At 41.2% G+C, this 21,326-nt stretch overlaps 3 protein-coding genes across 3 annotated transcripts; 1 reads left to right on the top strand and 2 right to left on the bottom strand.

Annotated features, from left to right (window-relative positions):
* Positions 1-41: 41 nt before the first annotated feature.
* Positions 42-5,644, bottom strand: zdhhc24 (zDHHC palmitoyltransferase 24). The gene is made up of 3 exons (XM_074648675.1): positions 5,275-5,644; positions 3,246-3,523; positions 42-1,815 (listed from the first exon to the last, which is right to left on the bottom strand). The coding sequence occupies exons 1-3, from the start codon at positions 5,574-5,576 to the stop codon at positions 1,523-1,525; spliced, it is 873 nt and encodes a 290-aa protein (XP_074504776.1). The 5' UTR covers positions 5,577-5,644; the 3' UTR covers positions 42-1,522.
* Positions 5,645-7,346: 1,702 nt separating this feature from the next.
* Positions 7,347-12,863, top strand: LOC141775372 (uncharacterized). Its single transcript, XM_074648679.1, has 11 exons — positions 7,347-7,532; positions 7,726-7,785; positions 7,892-8,045; positions 8,151-8,237; positions 8,670-8,754; positions 8,868-9,377; positions 9,479-9,620; positions 10,740-11,594; positions 11,669-11,854; positions 12,612-12,646; positions 12,729-12,863. The coding sequence occupies exons 1-11, from the start codon at positions 7,435-7,437 to the stop codon at positions 12,827-12,829; spliced, it is 2,313 nt and encodes a 770-aa protein (XP_074504780.1). The 5' UTR covers positions 7,347-7,434; the 3' UTR covers positions 12,830-12,863.
* A 459-nt stretch (positions 12,864-13,322) lies between these two features.
* On the bottom strand, positions 13,323-20,922 carry pola2 (polymerase (DNA directed), alpha 2). The gene is made up of 19 exons (XM_074648680.1): positions 20,740-20,922; positions 20,570-20,663; positions 19,240-19,364; positions 18,991-19,079; positions 18,814-18,871; positions 18,591-18,700; positions 18,040-18,239; positions 17,852-17,940; positions 16,689-16,841; positions 16,356-16,418; positions 16,121-16,172; positions 15,826-15,944; positions 15,623-15,661; positions 14,977-15,050; positions 14,736-14,844; positions 14,436-14,542; positions 14,105-14,161; positions 13,886-14,012; positions 13,323-13,572 (listed from the first exon to the last, which is right to left on the bottom strand). Exons 2-19 carry the CDS (start codon positions 20,652-20,654, stop codon positions 13,420-13,422), a joined length of 1,809 nt encoding a protein of 602 aa, XP_074504781.1. The 5' UTR covers positions 20,655-20,663; positions 20,740-20,922; the 3' UTR covers positions 13,323-13,419.
* Positions 20,923-21,326: the final 404 nt, after the last annotated feature.

Genomic DNA, 21,326 nt, shown 5'->3' on the forward strand with positions numbered 1-21,326 from the left:
TTTACCATTACACCATAAAGGACAAAAGATAATATTGAACATTTTTCAATGGGTCCAAACTTCCCTTGGAACAATTTATTTCAGCAATTTCAAATGGCAAAACTGAATATCATGATGTGACCATGTGAAATAGAAAAAAGAAATAGGCAGCAAACAATTAATAATACTTACAAACAATATCTTTGGGGCTGTAATATAGGTTTATCTTAGGACAGGTAAGAGCACCTGTCCAAACAAAGGCTTAGAATTGTTCACTAAGGCCAGGAGAATTAAGATTACAAAAGCAAAAGAAATGAAAAAAAGATTGTACTGAGGTAATAGAAGTCCAGTTGGCATCAAGTGCCGTCAGACAAATTAGCTGTGTCCCAAATCCATACTACATACTAAATCAAAGCAGGTTTTGAGTATGTATTATGTTCTACATCCTCTAAACATTCAGGTGAAACAGCTTCAGGAACACCTCAGAAAACAATAACTACACATTTTTTGGAAAAACACTGTCAACATATTGTATAAAATGGTAATGCATGTTGATTTCCTGTATACTTACTGCAAAAACAGGATGATGATATACAGTATATACTGTGTATAATTAGTATGTAGGAGGGAATTGGGACACATGAGTAGGTAAACGACACATCATTGTTGTTACACCGCAGGTTTGGTTTGATTTGTAGTAGTACTTTAGACTGAAACATGGACAACGTAATGTGAAACATGGGGAAAAGCTGTTCACATGTGCCGTCTATAGGTACATTTGAAATAGTGTATTCACTAAATGATTTTACATTAGTCTGTAAACAGCAACACTAGATTTCACACCATGAGCAATTTCTGCCGACTATGTTGTCCATCATTGTGAACCGCCTCCTATTTGCTCACGTGGCCAGTAAAAAGTGTGTAAAAAGTGTAATAAAGTCAGCTGGAGCTCAGGCGTGGATGTAGACAAGTGGCAAACACAAGCACATCATGATCCTAGCAGCTAACGCACAACAGCAGATTTATAATCCTCTGGACGATTCAGGAACAGTGCAAGCCAAATTTGTATGACAGATACAAATTCAGATTTAGGCAAAATAAACAGTACAAGAAAGGCGTGACTACCCAGGAGTCGTAGTCAGTAGTTAAACAAGGATTTGAAATGATTAAACATCCATGATCAATAAAATCAATTTCAGTGTTGTTTACATACATTTTCAGTGCTCAGTATTCCAGAGGAACACTGCTAATTTCAAGCCTCACCGAGTGTAGAGATTACCTTTAAATCAAGGTCAATGCACCTTCCAAAGTAGACCCATAATTTCTTTGTCTCAGCACAGGTAAAGTCTACAGAGAAGATACCAGTAGACAGTTATAACCATTAACATCTTAAACAACCACACGCACTGTTCTGGCTGCTTCCCATCCCAAGCTACCTCTTCTTGAACTGAGGTGATCTTCCCTTCCCTGCTGCTCCCGATAACATTAACCATCACCACTAAAGCAAAGACACGCGGCCCGTTAATGTTCAGACTTTCGGTTGTTACCGGGCGGGCTCCAGCGATCCTGTGACCTGGAAGTTTATCCCATCTCCAGGACCAGGCGATGTGATGAGTGGGCAGAGCCAGCAGAGGTACCAGCGACGGCCCAGAGTGTGACGCAGGTTGCCCAGGATTCCGAGGTTGTAGGGTCGGCGGGTCGAGTACCACTCCCTGGTGGTCTGTCCCCGAAGCATCAGGAAGAGATGGAAGAAGAAGAAGGCGGACACCAGCAGGAAGCCCACCACGCACGTGTCGGCGATGAAGGCGAAGGCAAAGGCACGTGCTGTGACCTGACCTGGGGAGAGAAGGGACAGCAGAACGGATGAAATCACAGCCAGTGATATAAATCCAAGCTTTTTTCCCCCAGTTTGGTTCTCAAAGTCAATGTTATGTATTTATGAATGTGCCTTTCCCTGTAGACCACTGTAGGTGATTAATGGGACACTTTGACCTGAGCTTTCTCTCAAGTGAGTTCTGGCACATAAAAATAGAGCAGACATTAACATAATTAAGTAGGCAGATTGCACGTCTGAGGTTTCTGCCATGTTTTCCCATTAAAGGGTTTTTGAGGGGGGGAGTTTTTCCTTCTCAGAATTGAGGGTCTAGGGATAGAGGGCATCGAATGCTGTGCAGATTTTAAAGCCCCTTTAGGCAAATTTGTGATATTGGGCTTTATGACACGGCTTTGTTTATTACTCGATTCGGATTGGTCAATTACTATTACTATTATTATTAATTAGAATATTTTATTGTTCAACACAGGCCATTTCGGTAGAAGATGACAATAGAATAGAAATAATTTTGTTTTACTTTGGTACGGCTCTTTTCAGGCAGAGGTTTTACTGGTATCCTGTAGTCACCTTCAGTCCAAAATGGTGGAAGCGTAGCGTTGAAGCTCGGCGCTAATGGAACAATTGACTTTCACTTCTTGGCAATATACGTTCTTTGCCGTTGCTATGGACGCAGTCCTGATCTCCGTACACGGTTATTATTGTGCGATGAATCTGGTCTTGAATCGCCCTGATGGGGTGATTTAATTTAATTCTTAATTTATAAATTAAATTGACTGAACTTGTAGCATGGGCATATTTGAGATTATATATTTGTTTATGTGATGATGTTTAATAAATAGTTTCAGAGCAACTCAAACAATTTGAAATAAGTTAATCTTAGAGGTGCAAATATTACAAATGAGTGTACATTTAATTTAATTTAATTTAATGCAAAAGTTAAATCAAGACTGCTTACAATAAGGATCATTTTACTCCTGAAAATAAAGAAAAAGATCTGACAAGACACCCCCCATACTAGTTATTTAATATCCTTCTGTTGATTTAGTAATAATTGAATTAGTCATAATTCAACAGCTGAAAGTGCAAATTGCCAACTGTCAGCAACCAGCTGATCATCAATCAGAAAAGGTTTGTCCATCATACATTGAGGTAAAGGATGGAGAGCAGAGACCTCTCATACTGAAAGTCTGATTATAATAGTAATATCAAATAAGAATTAAAACAATTATTCAATTAATTAATTAGTTGATCACCAGAAAATGTTTTGTATGAGTCATCCTTGGCTCTGGAAAAATGTGTTGGGCATTTTTTGAGTCAATATAGAAAACTTTATAGATTACGTTCTATCAGTGTAAACAGTATGAGTAACACTGGTAGACAAAAAGTCCCTCAGCTACAAGGAATAGACAGGAAGTGGAACAACAGGTCCTACCTGACACTAGCATGATCCAGGGTATGAGCAGCAGCAGGACGCTGTGCATAGTCACACCCTCCTTCAATATGACAATGAAGACCTCTGCGTTCATCAGAGTGGCGTACAGGAGTCCCGACCACATGAATAACAAGCAGCTCAGGAAGTAGCGGTAGTTAAGGAAGCCCACACACTGGCCAAAAAAGACGCAGTGGTGATCCCGTCGCAGCACACACACTTTACAGTCGTAGCAGTGGGAGCACCGAGGAGGAGTGTGCGTCTCGCATGTATAACAGTACCTGTGTGAAAAAGAAGAGAGAAAATACTGCTATTTATGGTCAGAGGATACATTTGACAGATGAAATTGGCTTCATTGATCTCAGTGAAACATAAAGACTGTGACCATCAGTTGGGGCTCACAGAAATCATTCACATGAAGTCACTATCTTTACACCTCAAGTTTCTTTGCTGTGTTCACTCTTATAATTGGTGGATGTCACACTGTTACACATTTTCTTCTGTATTCCCTCAAACTTGGAAAAACACTATTGTCTAAAATAAAATAGTATGTAGTATGAATATATTTTAGCTGGAACTAAGGGGGGGCTTTCCCAAACTATGACAACAGACCAGAAGTACTCAAAAGTGTAGACAAGGATATCTAATGCTTTGGCCCGTATAGTGTACTGTGGTGATTCTCAAAATAGGGTCAGAGGACCCCAGGGGTTGGTGGCACTCTATCAAGGGGTCCGCGAAATAATTTGCTTTTGCAATAAATTGTATTGTACCATTAAAAGTGCATATCTACAGATGGGGATATTTTGCACTAATAAAACAAGCATATTGTGTCCATTATGCGCACCCACGTTAGCCTGGGTCCAATACAAACTCTGATATGATTGTGACACGCAGGAGTAAGTTAATTATTTTAAAGTTGAAGCACTTTGTCATCCTGAAGGTCAGCTTTAGACTGTTAAATTTAAACGTCTGGATTTATTATACCACTCTTGCTACTGTTCATTTTCTGAAATCAATTATTTAAAAGTATGAATGCTGTCCTAGTATATAAGATAAGATAAGATTGGATCAACCTTTATTAATCCCCGGGGGGAAATTCAGGTGTCAAAGCAGCAAAGTGCAGATACAGAGGTGCAGGTGTACAAAAAGATTATAAAACAATAAATAGAAATACAGAATATACATAGTGAATGAACATAGTGAATGAACATGGTGAATGGACATAGCGTGTACCGTCCGTCAATAAAAAAATGTAGTGTACAATAAATAGATGTAATATGTGCAGTCTATAAAATGGTATATGGGATGTAGTGTAAAGTAAGTTTAAAGTTTAAAGTGCACCAGTGGTTAGAAGAGGTGGTTGCAGATAGATGCAGATAGTCCAGATAGTGCATGTTTGAAGTTTAAGATGGTGCAGATAGGTGCAGATAAGTGCAGACAGGTGCAGATAAGTGCAGATAGGTGCAGATAAGGGCAGTTTTCATGTGGTATTAACATGTTCCAAATTAAAATGTGTTTCTGTTTATCATTATCAAACAGGTCTGAAGTACTTAAGTTGGAAAGTTTTAGATACAAATAGTTTCAATGGCATCTAACATTACAGATTGTTGTAAGCATTATGCATAATCGGTGTTACAATTAAAAATGTTCTCCCCTTGGACCCAAAAAGTTTGAGAACTCCTGGTGTAAGATAAGATAATAAAAGATATTCCTTTGTTAGTCCCGCAGTGGGGATTTGCAGTGTACAGCAGCAAAGGGGATAGTGCAGAAAACAAGATGCATCAGCTTACACAGTAAAAAAAAAAAAAAAAGCTAAACAAAGTGTAACAAAATATGAACCATTTAAATGACTATTAACAAAATTGCACAAGTGGAAAATGATATTGCACAGTGGAAATTAATGAATTTCCACATGAAAATGCCATGTTATTGTCAGTTTTGGGTGTGTAAGTGTTATACTGTATGTCCACAAACCAAGACTGGATGCTAAATGTATAATAGCCCCTCCAGCTGCTGCCTCCTGAGTCCTCACCTCCAGCCCTGCCCCATGCCCTCTCCTCCCAGGAACACCCCCTTGATGCTGGGGCTGGTCCTGACGAACAGCAGCGCGTTCCAGCAGATGTTGCCCAGCATGAAGTACTGAGCCAGCAGGTGGACCGCCTTCCACCAGGAGGACCACACCGTCTTCTTCTGGTCCGCCTCCAGAGGAGCCTCCACCAGCACCAGGTAGCTCACCTCCCCGGTGATGGAGAACACCAGGAAGGTGTTGAGGACCACGGGCAGGTGGCGACACACCCGGTCCACCCGGACAAACACCTGAGAAGCTAAACTCATGGTTCCGGTTCGTCCAGCTCTAATGTGACAGCGCAGAGGACGGAGCGGTTTGACCGACGCACCGTGGTAGTCGTAAACTGTCTAGCTTCCGCTAACAGGTGTTACATGAAAATACATCCGCATTGCAACAACAAACTGGTTCCACTTGTTACACATCCCCTCTTCTTCTTCTTCTTTGAGGTTTATTTGCAAACAACGATTTGGTGCATTACCGCCACCAACTGGTCTGGAGGTGTGGATCATTCTGGCTAATAATTACTATAAAAAAAATAAAAAAAATAAACAAACAACCTCATATTTTTTCAATCCTATTAATTTGTCTAAGATACTGAAATAATGTTCTATAACACTCATTTAGTGAGTTCTTTTGTAGAATATCTATTAAATCAAAGTGTACTTTAATCTCTTTGAGGCCTTGACTCAAATGCCTTCTTTCTTTGGCAGAAAGGCCATTACAAGAAACTGTCTTATAGCAGACACACCCAGACTTAGACAGTGGTTAGACATAGAACAGGAAATATTTATGATGGAAAAATATTCTCTAAGAGTGAAAGAAGATGATTTTAACAGAAAATGGGAAAAGGTATAGAAATAAAGACACAGATGCTGAATGATATTTTGACAATAATGTGAGTTATTGGAAAATGTTTTAATTAGAAAATAGTTTTGTATACTGCATCATTAATTGTAAACCGTATCCTCCTCTTTGCTGTTGTAAGTTTCGTTGTTATATTTGTGTTTTATTTGTGAATGTATTAAGGCAATAAAGTGACAAAAAAGATGTTCTTGTGGTTTTGTGTTGGATATTATAATTAAATATGTTTATACATATTTGTGCCTAAAATAACCTGCTGCTGTTTCACTGATCTGCTTTGCTAAATGCATTTTTGTTTGTTCCCTCCACCTAACCAGCATCCACCTATGGGCTCTGCTATTACAACCCCTAAAGGAGGAAATTGCCTCGATACCGCCTTGCTTCATAGAGAGTGAGGAAGGGGCATGACCAGGGGCAATGCTAGAAAATCTGGGGCCTACTTAAGACCTCTTATGAGAGGCTCTTTAATAATAAAACATGTTCCTCACTCCTGTGTTGATGCCATAAATAATAGCATTTTACCATATCTAAATAAACTTACCAGTAATATTTTAATGTGAGTTGTCCATCTAAACTATTGTAATTTCTCATGTGAAGGTAAATGCAATTTTCTATAAACCAAAGGTGTCCACTTCTGATCCTCGAGAGCGCCTCATTTGTCCATCTTCCCAAACACTGCAAAGACATTTGATTAGCGTATTGTCTGAACACATTTGATCAAGCTAATCAGATGTAGGTTGAGAAATATACAGTGTTGGGGCTCTCCAGGACCAGGAGTGAGGACAACATATATAATGTAATTTCCAATATATAATTTACAAATATAAGATGGATACATGTTATTATAATAGGATGTTTCATTGTCAAAATAACGTTTTTTAGGATGTTATATATCTCACTCTAATCTGACGTTTAATAGCCTTTTAAGGCCATTTAAGGTGCATGCCTGTTTCTGTTTTATTATAAGAGAATATCCTCAGATGGCCGGACAGTGATGTGTGCTGCAAATATCAGAAATGAGGTTGAAAATAGTTCTGAATATGTTGCAATGAAGTGCCATATCAACGGTTTTCAATCTTTTCAAATATTTAAGTGGATGTTTCAATAACTTGGTTACCTGAGTGGCATTAAAAAAAGCTCTCACTACTGATTAACCCGATTACTACGCCCATGTGTGGATTGGCAGCATGTCTCTAGTCCCTCCCCCCCAAAGCGCAGACCTTAATCCCTGATAATCTCTGCATCCACTGAACGCCTGCAGTCATGGCTGCACCGAAGGAGAATTTACTGTCTCTTGGGCATCTGACCGGCTCAGAAAGAAACACTTTCACAAAACAAAGAGGGCACAGGCAAAAAAAGAGGTGAGTTCCTTGACTGTTGCCATGACGTCAGAGAGTGGTAATCATGGGTGATGGACTTTTTTTTTAAGCTTTAGACCAAGCAAATGTTTCCATGTCAGCTGGAAAGTATAGTGGTCATGTCAACTCAGGGTTGTGTGTGTCGCTCAGGTTACTATGATGCTGTATTATGATGCACTGTCTCTTTATCTCACAGTGTCAACAGGCCCACGCTGTTGCAAGCAGACTTTTCAACTCCTCAGAGTCATCAGCAGCTGTAAGTACACATACAAAAGGCAGCACGATGCTTGCATTATGCATCATCGTGCATGTTTGAGTAAAAGTCTTGAATCTCTGACTCTGTGTGTCTTTGTTTCCTGCAGCAGGGCGATGCATCTGCAGCAGCGCTGGCAGGAGCTGAAGGAGAGAGAGTTTACAGCCCAACAACACAACAGGCAGCTGCTGCAGCAGTTTGAGGAAGCCCAGGACACACTGAGAGAGATGATGTCCCTCACTGCTGCCATGAAAACTATTCGGGTGCACAGACGCAAACACAACAAACACTTCCAATCTGTACATTACCCCCGCCTCTGTGAAACTCTGGTGCTGAACCTTCTTCTTCTTGACCTTTGACCCCTCCAGATGGAGTATGAGCGGTACCTGGAGGAGAGCTCCCCTCGCTGGCAGCAGCAACTCAAGGAGAAAACACGGCAAGCGGCTCAGAAAAAGGTACAAGCAGTCATGGATCACAAAGTTTGTGGCCAATACATACAGCTGGTTCTGACATGAGTCATCTAAATATACAATTTGAGACAAATTTTTTTTTTAAATTCAACCCTTAAACTTGTTATACTCAAAAAAGGGTGAAAAGTGGTGTAACAATTACAAAATTACAGGATGTGCAATACGACAGCCCTTTCCGCTCTGCCTATTAATCATTAACTACTATTGTTCCCGCTGTAGGACTGATAAAGGAATATCTTATTTTATCTTAATCATTGTAACCGTTTCTACATTACCCAGCCTGATGTAAAGATTTTTTCAAAAGCATATCTGAAAGTAACTTCTAATGATCTCTTTATACATGTTAAAGACATTTCTGTTGAACTTGTACTGCATGCTGTGCAGCTCTATCAGTGTGAAAACATCTTTCTTCAACAGAGGATGGAGGAGTATTTGAGGTCATGTCTAAAGAACACAGAGGAACGAGTGACGTCTTCTGCAGATCGACATTTACTTGCACAAGGTTTGTCCTCCTCTTCACTGACTTCAAAATGTTCACATTTATTCTTCAATTTGAATGGTGTTCCAGACACATCCAAACTCCTATCTAATATGTATCATTGTTCTTTGCTGCAGGCTCTACTATAATGCCACAAAATATAGCTGCACCTCCGAAGCACTACAGCCCAAACAGCCACTTAGACTACAACCAAGCTGGATCCCCTCATCTCCCCTACATGCACTCTTCCTGGCAGACCCACCCTCAACCACAGATGGCTAGGTTTCCTATCAGAGCGCCCTATCAACCTCAGGGTTCCTCTCATGTCCCTCCATCTTTCCTCCGACATCCTCATTCGTTCCAGCTCCACCAACCCGCCTCCACACCCGGTGATCGTCACCCCTTGCCCAGGCAGAGTCCACCGGGCTGGGCGGCTTCCCTGCAGCCTAACTACCTCTGGTCCTTGGCTGCTGGGATCCCTTCAGCCTCTGAGGCTCTGTGGGGTCAGCTCTACACGGAGGAGCCTCCTCCTGAGACGGGGGCGGCGGGGGAGGAGGCTGACACAAGCCGAGCACCGAGCTCAAAGAGAGAGAGAGGTGGTGGAGGCAGGAGCAGACAATCATCCCAGGAGCTGGACATCAAACCAGGTGGGAAAGGAAAACATGACAAGTTGGGACTGAGTGGATGTTTTCCTTCACATCTGACATGGGTTGTAATTTTTGTGTATGTGTGTGCGGACTGTGCCTAGTTCGTCTGTCCGGTGGCCATGCAGAGAGCAGTGAGAGCAGCAGGGAGTCCAGCCAGGTGAGCAGAGAGAAGAGGAAGAAGAGGCAGGAGAGAGGAAGATCACATCGTTCCTCCTCAGACAGAGAAAGCTGCAGCTCTCAGGAGTAAGTACTATCCTCTATATATATGCACAACAACTAGCTCCAAACTAGAGACCGTGGGATCTTGAAACAAGTAAATTGAACCATCAGTTAAATGGTTGAATGAGAGAACTATAAGTACTTCCAGTAGTCATCCAAAACAATCCCTTTCCTAAACACATATATTAGTTATGAACTGTAACACACACAAAGAGAGAAGAGAGTACATGCACAGAGCATACCTCAATTTACAGGCTTGAAAAGATAAAACTATGCAGCATTTCACAACGTAAAAAAGAAAAAAATAAGGCAAAGTTGCTGACAATCTTGCAACTCCAACTAGGGGTCCTGACCCCCAGGTTGGAAACCACTAATCTATGTTCTACTCACCATATAAATCCACTAATACGCTGGTTACCAACCTTTCTGACCCCTCATTTGGGGTCACTAAAGCTTAACTGGGCATCGCAAGGCCTTCTTGATTTTAAGGGGTATAAGATAACTTTTAAAAAATATATATATAGTTGGCTTATATCTCAGCATTTCATTAATTTCTGTGAAGAAATCTAAATGATATTGTTATTTTTAAAATTTGAATTATTATTTAAGGTATAAACTTAATCTCACAGTATATATAGGGGCACGGTGAAGACCTGAACACAAGTTAGATTCATGCATTAGAAAAGTATACATTTAAAATAACCAAAGACCTAATAGAACAATGGCCAAGCATCAGGGAGAAGAAAACACTGACTTTGTCAAAAAAGAAGCCTATTAAGTATGTATGATTGTTAAAAATTACAAAAAAGACATAATACAGACAGAGAATTGTATTAAAAAATCCTAGAAATACCAGGAAAACTCATCTCTGATGTAATATTCACAGGAAATAATCTGCTTAAAATTCATCCAAATCCCTCGTTTTACACAAACCTCCTGTAGTTATTGTGTTCACTATTTGGTTAATTGTACAGGTTATCAGTTGTTCTGTACTGTTATTGAATATAATATGAAATATCCATAAAATAGGTCACTTAGTCAGGGGTCGTCAGTTCATTCAATGACAGAAAACGGATTGCTTAAGATAAAAAAGTTGGGAACCACTACACTACACTATCTCTTTTCATCCATTCCTCATTTCAGGTCATCTGGGACTTCCAGCGCCGTTGTCATCGCTGCACTCACAGTAGCACAAAGCTCAGAAAGTGACGCCTCATCAGAGAAAGGCAGAACCAGCACCAGTAGGAGGACGAGGAGGAGAAGTGGGGGGCTTGCTGTTGGATCACCGAGGGCTGAGAAGGTGGTGAAGGGAAGCAAAGGAGATGACTCAGGGAGTCACAAAGAGGAGAGTCAGTCTACTAGTGAGGAGTTAGGGAGTCTAATTGAAGAATCCAGGAGTGAAAAAGCAGGGAATGAAAGTCCTGACGATAAATCAGAGAGCTGTGGAGAGGAGTCTGGATCCAAGAGGGAGGAGGAATCAGGAAGTGTTGGCGTAAAGATTGAAAAAGGAGGTGGAGATGGAATAGGAAAGCAGGAGAGTAGCAGCTCTGAACAAAGCAGTGATGGAGAAAAGGATGAGGAAGATCTAGGAGATGGAGAAGATGGTGACGCTGAAGAAAAGGAAAAAAGTCAGACAGATGAAGAGCAAGAGGAGAGAGGTGTGGAGGAGGATGATGATGATGATGATGATGATGATGAGGCGTCTGAAAGAAAGAATACAACAGAGGAAGAAGAGGAGACAGGAGCAGAGGAAGAGGTTGAGGAGCAGGGGTCAGAGGTAAAGGGTGATCGTGATGAAGAGTCAGACAGCTTAAACAATGAAGATGGTGAGGAAGAGAAGAAGGGTTCTGCATCTTCTCAAGATGAAGAGGACAAGAATGAGAGTGAAGCAGGTGAGGAGGACGGGGAGTCAGACGAAGAGGAGCAGAGGGGAGACTTAGCAGGAGGACCAGAGGAGGAAAGAGATTCAGACGACAGTATCATCTCACCACAGGACAAGTAAGATCATTAAAGAATAATGAATTAATGAATTAATCACAAACGACGTCACCTGAACTTCAATCTGTTTTCAGATCTAAAAAGATGCACATCATTCCCGAGGAGGCAAGTGAAGATGAGGAGGAGGAGGAGGAAGAGGAGGAGGAAGAGGAGAAAGAGGGGAGTAAATCAGGATCTCCTGACGATGACTCCAATGAGTTCAGTGACGAGGAAGATGTTGAGCATCTACTTGCACCTCAAGGACAATCACAGAAAAAAGAGTGAGTCCTGTTTTTACATCTCTGATGGCAAAAACTACACTGAAATATAGGGGTATAACGATCCACCGATCTGGATCTATACATCGATTTATTACACGGCTTTGTTGAATATTCGATTCTGATTGGTCAATCACGGCGTTCTACGGTCTGTTATTTCTTTAAAGCAGACCGTTGCTATGTATAACAGACCGTTGCTATGGGTACAGTTCTGATGTCGGACTCTGGCGGGCCGTTTTTGTGTTAAATCTATTGTTGATTTCTTAAGTAAGTAGCCGTGTAATAAGCAGGATAATGTACAGCTAATGGGTCATTGTTGTGAAATAAACCCCTTCAGGGCGATGCGACACCCCGGCTCGCTGTACGTTATCCCTCACTTAACGATCAGCGATCGATGCAAAGTGAAAACATTAATACATATCATCTTTAAGAGACGCCCTTATTTTGAAATTCTTAACTGATAAAAAACATTTGTTCTTAAACATGAGAAATGCGGCACTTTATAGTGAACAGGTCTATTTTTATTAAAAAGAATAGAATAGTTGATAAAAATGTAACCGATTGTGTTAAATGGGCATATGAGATTGTCTCACCTCGTTCGCAGGCCCCCGAATTGAATCAAATTCTTATCATGCCAGACTTTGTGATATCAGCAAATATCGCATCGTCGTCCAAAGAATCGATTTATCATATCGAGATGAAACTTACACCCCTACTGAAATATGAGTTTCACATTTGTTTTTTGTTTACATATTTCCAGAGAAAAGGAGCTGCGAGCTGATGAGAAACCCAAAGGTACGGTATCGTCAGACTTTACAATTTCAAATTCCAAAAGTTTGAAATTTGAAGATGCTGACCTGTTTAATTTAATTTCCAGCAATTTGTGACAACGTGGAGATGTTTCGAGTGGAGCCGGACAAATCGACAAAGTCTGATCACCTCAGTGACTCTGATGAGTTTGACCACTTTTATAGCTGAATATGTTTGTCTGAACTGCCGAAACTCAGGAATAGAAAGAAAAAACTCTACATCAGTATTAAGTGTTACATCAGAGTATTATATTAAAAACAACTTATGAAAAAGGATGTTGAATGTGGTAACGATGTTTTTTTCTGACATCTGATTGGAAATGGATATTTAAATGTTGCATTACTACCCATCCATAACGCCACTACATTAAACTGCATTATATACATATTAAACAATTATTTATATTTTTGGACTACAAAAGAAAGCCGGTTTCTTTCTCCTCCAATCAGAGCCTTAGAAACAGATACAACGCTGTGACAAACAACAAAATCACTTTAGTAGTTGTAAGAGCATTGTACCAAACAAAAACACAAAGAGAGACAATAATTTATTGAAAAGAGATTATTATTGTTGTTTGAGTGACTGATATTCCACCACAGTAATGACACCACCAACCAGACATGTTTGTTATATAAAAATAAACCATCAACAGTACAGTGAATTATTTTTTTTAACATATTTTACATCAGCGTTCAAAGCTGCTTGCGAACTGGTCCGGGTTAAGTCAGCTGGTGACAACGAGGATTCAGAGTCTTAATTTAGATTTTCACCACCTGAGCAGCCAAACAGGGGCTCGCTCTCCGCCCGTCGTCTGATGGAGCGCTGCGCTGGATGAGCAACCTGCCGTAGGTCCCACCCACCTGGCCTTTGGTCAGCCGTCCGGGGTTGACACACACACAGCCGACCACATCCTGATGACAGGCGGAGAGACAAGATTTTAACAGATATAATGTGTAAAATAATCTTAAGGTTTTGCATTCAGTGATATTTTAAAATTCATTCAGGCGATCATTTTACATTTTTCCAGTATTTTTTTGTTAAAATTAAAATTGTTATAATTAATAAATTCATTATTTAAATGGTTGTTGTTTTGTAATATGAAACTGAACTCAAAGTTGCACTTATTTTCATATTGACAATACATTAAATGACTGTTTAGCCTGTAATCAATATCTGGACTACATGTTTGTGTAGAGGATGTTAACAGAAACAGGAGGTCTGTACCTTTACGAAGTAGCGCAGCTCGGAGGGAACGATGAGGACGTCGGGGGTCAGCGGCATCTGGCCGAAGCTCTGGAACTTCTCATAATCCATGTTGACCTCCTCCACAGGCGGGTACAGCGGGTAGTAACTGGAGGTGAAAGCACAAACACAAGGAGGTCCGTTAACGTTGGGCCATCTTCAAAAATAGAAAGAACAAGTGAACTGTTTTAGGACTCCTACCTCCTCTGGGTCAGCATGTGTTTCAGTATGCGTGAAAATCTGTCTGATCCAGTGCCGCTGCAACACAACACATGTTCAATTTCACTATAATACTGTACAGTGATGACATTCATTAAAATATATAATCAATAATATGCAACTACTGCTTCTGGTATTTGATTAAACTCCCACAGAAAGACAGCTTAGAGGAGGTTTGTTCATGTGAGTAATGTAGCAAAACTTTAGAATCACACTAAACATCCAGTTCAGTAACACATTTTCCTCTCAATTTATTTTCTAACTGAACTCCACTGCTGGATGAAGGTGTGTGAAAATTAGAAATCTTCCTCACCAGCTGATCTCCTCTGCGCCCATGTGGAACAGGATGTCAGTGGAGGTCACGCCAAAGGTCACACCGTCAATCAGCAGGGTGCAGGGGTCAGGCACCAGGGTGACACGCTGCCGAGTATGAAGAGAAACACTGATATAACACAGATGTGTGCATTAAACTGACAATTTTGAATATTGTTGAGCCTGAAAGAGGTGTCGCTACGTGACCTACTCTAAGACTTGTGACTCCTCAAATCCAAAGTTTCTAACATTTATTTAGTTTACATGCACAATCCTACAGTCCGGTGTTTGTGTGTCTGACCTGGGCCTGGTCCTTGCTGAGGTTCGGCAGGGAGAAGGGAGGCTGTGGGTAGATGAAATGATGGTGGATGTCTCTCTGGGAGGGAACAAACACCAGGTGACAGCCAACGCTGGATAAAAAGAAAAAACATTAGTCATCATTATAGTTAAGTTTCTGATTAGGGCACATTATAAAAAAAGGTAACATGAGGAAAATTACTGCTCTTAAAAAGGTCCTCAGGAGCTTAAAATATGAGACGTACCTTTTGGTGCCATCCACAATGCTTTCGACACATCTTGAGAAAATGGCCTCGAACGTCTCGGTCACCTGAGCTTTCTATTTCACAAGATAGTGGAGATAAAGATGGTCGCATAAATTCATGATCAACCAACTTGATTTGAAGAGCTAGACACAATACATTAATACGTTGAACAAAAGGAATTAACATTGCCATGTATTGATTACAACCCAAGACAGCGACGCTACTACTGTTTTCACCTTGTGAGTCTGTGTGTGTGTCATCGTGGCAAAATGTGGTCCAGGGGACACCTACTGTAGCAGGACCACAGAGGTGGTTTCGAGTACTTTGCCAGGTGTTTATACGTCGGTCTGTCTGTGGACAGATTTTGTGACAGCGATAGCGTCACGACCGCGCAAGATGCAACTTTACAGGTCTGTAATTGGGATCAAAATGAAGGTCGTGTTCGAGGATGGTGGTCCAAGCAAGGGGCGCCGGAAGTAGGAGGGTAGGAAGTTTACACTTTTTACACCCCTGGCCCAATTTGGCGTCGCGGCTGGTGGGATCACATCGCAAGATGGTCTGTTGTTTTGGATGTTGTTTTAAAATGCAAAACATTAGATCTAGGAGCAGTGGGTATTCTGAGATAAAGAAACAAACTGTAACGTACCTCAATTTGTTCATGTTTGGAATCCACAAACGGGCCCAGCTGGAGAAGAGAAGGGAGAATGAGAAAACCCATTCATAACATGCAGTCATGTGACCGCTGTGTTTCTGTAAGCTACTAAACTGCGACAGAAGAAGAGATGTGAGCATTTTGTGCATCTTACAAGATTTTTGTTAAGATAAAGCAAAAAGAAAAGGTGACTATACCAGCAGGCAGACATCAGGGCGGTCCCTGACAATGACATTGATGAGGTCCAGCAAAGGGTCAAAGGTCAGGCTGTCAGAAGGAGTGTACGGTCCGCATGCCACCAGTACATTCATTGGCTCTGCAATCGCATGAGACGACAAGTGTGTATGTAATTTACCATGAAAGATAAAGAACTAAAACAAAGCTTTGATACAAGCAGACTGCACAGTCACTCCTGATGTTGTAGTTGAAGGCTTTAAGGATGAACATTTAATCATTTAATCAACATAAATGTTATCAAACAACATCACTTACCTTCATCCATCTCCATTTTCACCTCAGGAGTGTAGAAAGGAAGAGGGACTCCCTAAAAAAAGACAAGACTATTAACAGAAGATACACAAACAGCTCTAAAAGTTGATACTTTGAACCACTACATTTTGGATTTTGAAGCAATATTTCCAGTAAATGTTGCTTCGTGAAGGCCTCGTCATCTTTGACTCTCTTCATGTATCAGCACTTAGAAAAAACTTGTTAACTTGTTGCTGACCTCGCAGAGTTTGGAAGCCGTCAGTTTTCTTCCTGTTGTGTTCATTCCCTCCATCACCACCACCTGAGGAAAGAGAACAGAGTGTCTTAAACTGCAGGCAGGAGGTTATTTATTCTTATGTGGTAATTGTTGACTGGTTGTTGTCAGAGTTCTCGGTCAGACGCTGGGAGAGTCTCCTGCCCAGGTCCTTGGCATACTCTGTTACTCTTGGTGGCCGTGTACCCGGCTGCACACACAGCTCAGTGCACAGGAAAAGGAGAGACCACCGCTCTGTGTGAATAATGTCAGAAATACTTCTTAATACAGTACAAAAGACTTTCAAAGCAGACCCACCTGACCAGGAAACAGAGAGTACTCTTTAAGCTCTGATAGGTCGACAGGTACTATCTGACCGCCTTGCTCCGGTCCCGCCTCCAATAGAACCGAGTGTGCGTTCAGTTTGCCGTTACTGTCACAGCAAACCTGACCCAACACCGTTATACTGTCCTACAGGTGAAGAGATAGAAAACACAACTGAGCGGTCAGGCAATACTTCATTATACAAATATGTGGGATGCATGTGTTTTCATCTTATCAGATCATTTATATCACATATAACATTTATATATAGATTATAGTAGATTATCAGTGTGTTTTTTTTGCCAGATTCGCTCACAGCACGTGGAAAAAATAGACCAGACGGCGAAACTATCACTGATGATCGCAAGCCGGACGCGGAGCATCATGACGCGGCGCCTCCTGTATGAACAGCCCAATTGATTTTGTGTCCACAGGCTCCGTCCTTTCCACGCTTCCCATTCATTGTCTATGTAAGCAGCCGTGCAATGCATTCTGGTAGCGTGGCGGCGCGATTCGAGAGACGGACCGTCACGTTGTCTGCTCCTCATTTGAATAAAGTTGAGGTTCAGGCTACTTTATGCAAATCAGGAGCGTCCGACGCGACTCGCCACCTCTGGAAACTCCCGAGAAGCTTTTAAACTAAAGACAGATTCAGCAACTGCGTGGCTTATCTCTTGCATAAAATGTTTTCAGAAACACATTTCAGTGAACTATTTTCGTGAAATAAGCAGCCCACGAGGGAAAGCGTTCGTCCAATCAGTTGTCGAGTGTCTCGTGTCCAGCGACAGCCCATCAAGCGTCCAATGCTGGGAAACGAGGCGATCCCTTGTGATAAAAAACGCCCCTGTGGACATGTACCATTACACAGGCGCCAAAAGGACGTGGGCAGCGCTTCTCCCAAAATCCCTGCGCTTCCGCGTGATATGTGAACCCGGGGTGTTAACTAGTTAAGATAAGCATGTTTAACAATCAGGGATATACAAACCATGACTAACATTTTCCTGCAAATATATTCAAAGGCTGATTAAAATGTACAAAGTTTAGCACCAACCAGCTCTCACATTTTTCAATAAGTAAAACTGGAGGCTGATTTGTTGTGTTTTTAAGGCTTCTATGATTGTAGAGTTTTTTTCACAGCAGTAACAGCTGAGCTGTACCTGAGCGGGCAGAGAGACGGGGGAGAACTCTTCGATGTTGAAGTGAGACCTGAGGCCGTCGCCGAGCTCCTCTATCTTCTCCGTCAACACTGGGGGAAATGGATGCAAAGATCTTCAACTTAAAAACAATGTGTCAATCATATGAACGGTTTCTCTTTATTTGAGCCGGGTGTACACTGATCTCTCACCATTTCGAACATCGCGCAGCCTCTGGAACATGTACTTGTAGCTGCAGCGGAGCGAGTCTTCAGGCCCTTCCAGGAGCTCCAGCTGGACGCCGGCACCCAGAGTCTTCCTGCCTGCCCAACGGGTTCCCTGCACGACCCCGAACGAAACCACCACCTCCCCTTTTGCTCCTCGCTGGCTGTACTTCTGTGAGGGTGTCGCACTTCCAAAGGGAAAAGGGAAGAGGTGGGTCACATTGCAACAATTGTCCATCTTAACAAGTGGTTCAACATGTGTTTTAAAAAAATGTGTTTTCTCTTGTTGTCATGGCCCCAAAATTATGCAATACCTTCAATTCAAAATGTAAAATAAGCCAATGAACTGCACATGAAGAGGCATTTAAACAAACAGTTCAGTTTTGTATATTCAGTTTCTCAGAAATAAATTACTAGATAATAGAAAGTGATTTTAAGACAAGTCAAGACTATGTTGTTCGTGGACAAACATCAAAACCATGAAGCACTATGTGTTTGTGTGGATTCACTGACTGTTGGTCTGTGTTGTTGCTGAGTACCTGGGAGAAAAGCTGGCAGGAGACAGCAGCAGGCCCGGGCTGGCCAGCAGAGCTGCACTTCTTTTTGAATGTGGGTGTTCAGGAGTGGTCAGCGCTCGCTTCTGGGAACCCTACACATTCACACACAGACAGGGTCAGAAGTCAGAGTCAGAACTACTTCATTTAGCTTTAAAAGTGTATATGTCAACAGAAACACTGTCTGATGTTAAAAGTGACGGCTTACCTTAGCAGGAGTAGAGTAGGCATCCAGCAGATTCTCCTCCTCTTCCTCAGCTTTAATTCTGAACAAATAATGTCAAGGGTTGTAACACAGTGGCTTTAACGTATACTCATGATAGATGACAGATTCATACAGAAAGAGATGGATAGTCAAGCATGAGGAGTTCACTGTGAAGGATACATGTCCTGTATTGTGTGGATGTCTCTGGTTCTGTTGTGTTTTTCTTCTTTTCTGAAGCTTTGTTTGGATCTATTCTTCTTGTTTAACACCTGCAAAAAAAAATTAACTGAGTGTAAATACAAATTAGGTGCCCCATCTGATGGTGAGGACAAATTATTATTGACAAACAGAGAGCCAAGTTCAACGCAACAACATCAATAACACAATCCATATGACAAAAGGAAACGTCAATTTATGTATCCCCGTTACCTCATGTTCAAATTGCTCCAGGTGGTCCGTGGTGAGTTTTAGTCCATTTTTTGTGGTGCTGTAGGCCACCCACTCCAGCACCATCTCATCTGCCTGTATCCTGTTACAAATACACTGCGCCACCACTGAGCGACAGAGATGTGGGACAGGAAGAAGAACAGGTAAGCATGATGTAATAAGATGACTGCAAAATGCAAATACAGTACAGAGGAATTAAAGGTGGAGGATAACTACAGCAGACATAAGTGACCAAGAGCACATTTAAAATCACACATGAGTACAGACACTTTTGTACACTACTGAGACATGATGCACATAAAATAGTTTGTTTGTTGACTTTATCATCTTTTTTTGCTTAATTTATTCATTTATCACAGACATCACACGCTAAATTACATCAATGTGATGTAAATGTGGCAGATTTGGCCACCTGCAGTCACTGTCATGGTTGATATTAAAGGTCCCATATCAGGCTCATTTTCAGGTTCATACTTGTATTTTGTGTTTCTAACAGAACATGTTTACATGCTGTAATGTTAAAAAAAACAACTTTATTTTCTTCATACTGTCAGCCTGAATATACCTGTATTTACCCTCTGTCTGAAACGCTCCGTTTTAGCGCATTTTGACGGAATTGCAAGAGAATTGCATTGCTAGGCAACAGTTGGGTCCATGTGTACTTCCTGTCAGCTGATGACATTCACATACACTGCAACAGGAAATAAACTGGGACACATTTAGAATGTTTACGTTTAAATCTGTGTCAAGGGTCTAAATATTGTATATTCGTGACATCACAAATGGACAGAAATCCTGACGGCTTGTTTCAAATGCAGAGTTTCTGAATACGGGCTGTGTGTATTTCCCTGTGGATTGAATGTTTTGATACTTTCACAGTATTTATATAGGACTTAAGCCTGCTTTATAATAAAAAAACATGAAAATCTCACTTTTTTACAATATGGGACCTTTAAGCATTGAAAGAAACAAATGAGCCAGACAAAACAACATAAATGCCCATGTAATAATAGGACATTGCACAACTAAAATGACACCTCATATACAAACAGACACTGTACATAGGCTGTATGGTAACGTTATATAAACTGTAACGTTTCACCCTATTGACTATTTGGGTGATTAGTTGTTGGGGGTTAAAGTGGTTGTGTCTAGAAGAGAGCCTGCAAAATGCAAAATCTGACCTATCCTAGCCTCAATCTCGCAGTTTGCTGGTTCCCTTCTAGACACTAACAGGTGGTATTCTAGGCTTCTTTTGCCGACAGTTTCCTAGAAAAGGAAAACATTTAGCACAATAACTAAAGTTACTTACTCTTGTCGAGAGCGGAGTCATCCTGGCAGGCAATATCGAACATCTCCAGCTCTGTTGTCAGGCTTTCTCCTGTTACTAGAGCCATAGTTTACTGCTGTACAGTTAGACTAGATTATATAGTTATAGTATTATATAGAGAGTCCAATGTGGTTATATGGTCCAATGTTTACCTGATAGTGAACGTTATCTTAGCTCTCACTTCATAGTCAACACCGACGAGCTCACTCTCTTAATAATGCGGTTTCTAAACACTAGTTACAGCAGTTAAATTACAGGTCAGATGGCAGAATAAACCTGATCAACATCAAGACGCTCGTTTCATTTTACCGCGAAAAAGTGCTGCTGGTGTTTGGCGGCCGGAAGTTGCGTCACATTCCAAAACAATAATAAGCGGAAGTGAGGCAGCGACGAAGCTACAAAAATAAAAGCCTCTCCCGCCATCTAGTGGTTACAACGAGTGTTTATTTAGTTTGAGCCCTCACGCCTGTTGAAATGCTTTCAGGTTTAATGCTTTTATGCACCAGATATCTAGAACAAGCTCCCAGAAACCCGCAGGACCAACTCCAACTCTGAGCTCCTTTAAATCAAAGCTTAAAACGTTCCTGTTTGCTGCTGCCTTTTATTAAACCAGATAATGATCTTATACTGCACTAGAGCTTTACTCTTGTGTGTTATACTCTATTTTAGCTTTTATTTTTAGCTTGTTTTTATTTTCTAATCTTTAATGATTTTATAACTGTTTTAATTATGTCTTAAT

This window comes from Sebastes fasciatus, chromosome 10, assembly GCF_043250625.1.
Source record: "Sebastes fasciatus isolate fSebFas1 chromosome 10, fSebFas1.pri, whole genome shotgun sequence".
Lineage (NCBI taxonomy): Eukaryota > Metazoa > Chordata > Actinopteri > Perciformes > Sebastidae > Sebastes > Sebastes fasciatus.

Bases quoted from the DNA above. Each gene is read 5' to 3' on its own strand.
- LOC141775372 (XM_074648679.1), top strand. From the start codon at position 7,435: ATGGCTGCACCGAAGGAGAATTTACTGTCTCTTGGGCATCTGACCGGC. The intron at 7,786-7,891 runs GTAAGTACACAT...TGTTTCCTGCAG, and splicing joins CCTCAGAGTCATCAGCAGCT to CAGGGCGATGCATCTGCAGC. The intron at 9,378-9,478 runs GTGGGAAAGGAA...GACTGTGCCTAG, and splicing joins GGAGCTGGACATCAAACCAG to TTCGTCTGTCCGGTGGCCAT.
- zdhhc24 (XM_074648675.1), bottom strand. From the start codon at position 5,576: ATGAGTTTAGCTTCTCAGGTGTTTGTCCGGGTGGACCGGGTGTGTCGC. The intron at 3,524-5,274 runs GTGAGGACTCAG...TTTTTCACACAG, and splicing joins GGCATGGGGCAGGGCTGGAG to GTACTGTTATACATGCGAGA. The intron at 1,816-3,245 runs GTAGGACCTGTT...TTCTCTCCCCAG, and splicing joins CTGGATCATGCTAGTGTCAG to GTCAGGTCACAGCACGTGCC.
- pola2 (XM_074648680.1), bottom strand. From the start codon at position 20,654: ATGGCTCTAGTAACAGGAGAAAGCCTGACAACAGAGCTGGAGATGTTC. The intron at 18,872-18,990 runs GTATCCTTCACA...TTATTTGTTCAG, and splicing joins ATCCACACAATACAGGACAT to AATTAAAGCTGAGGAAGAGG. The intron at 18,240-18,590 runs GTACTCAGCAAC...TCCCTTTGGAAG, and splicing joins CCTGCCAGCTTTTCTCCCAG to TGCGACACCCTCACAGAAGT.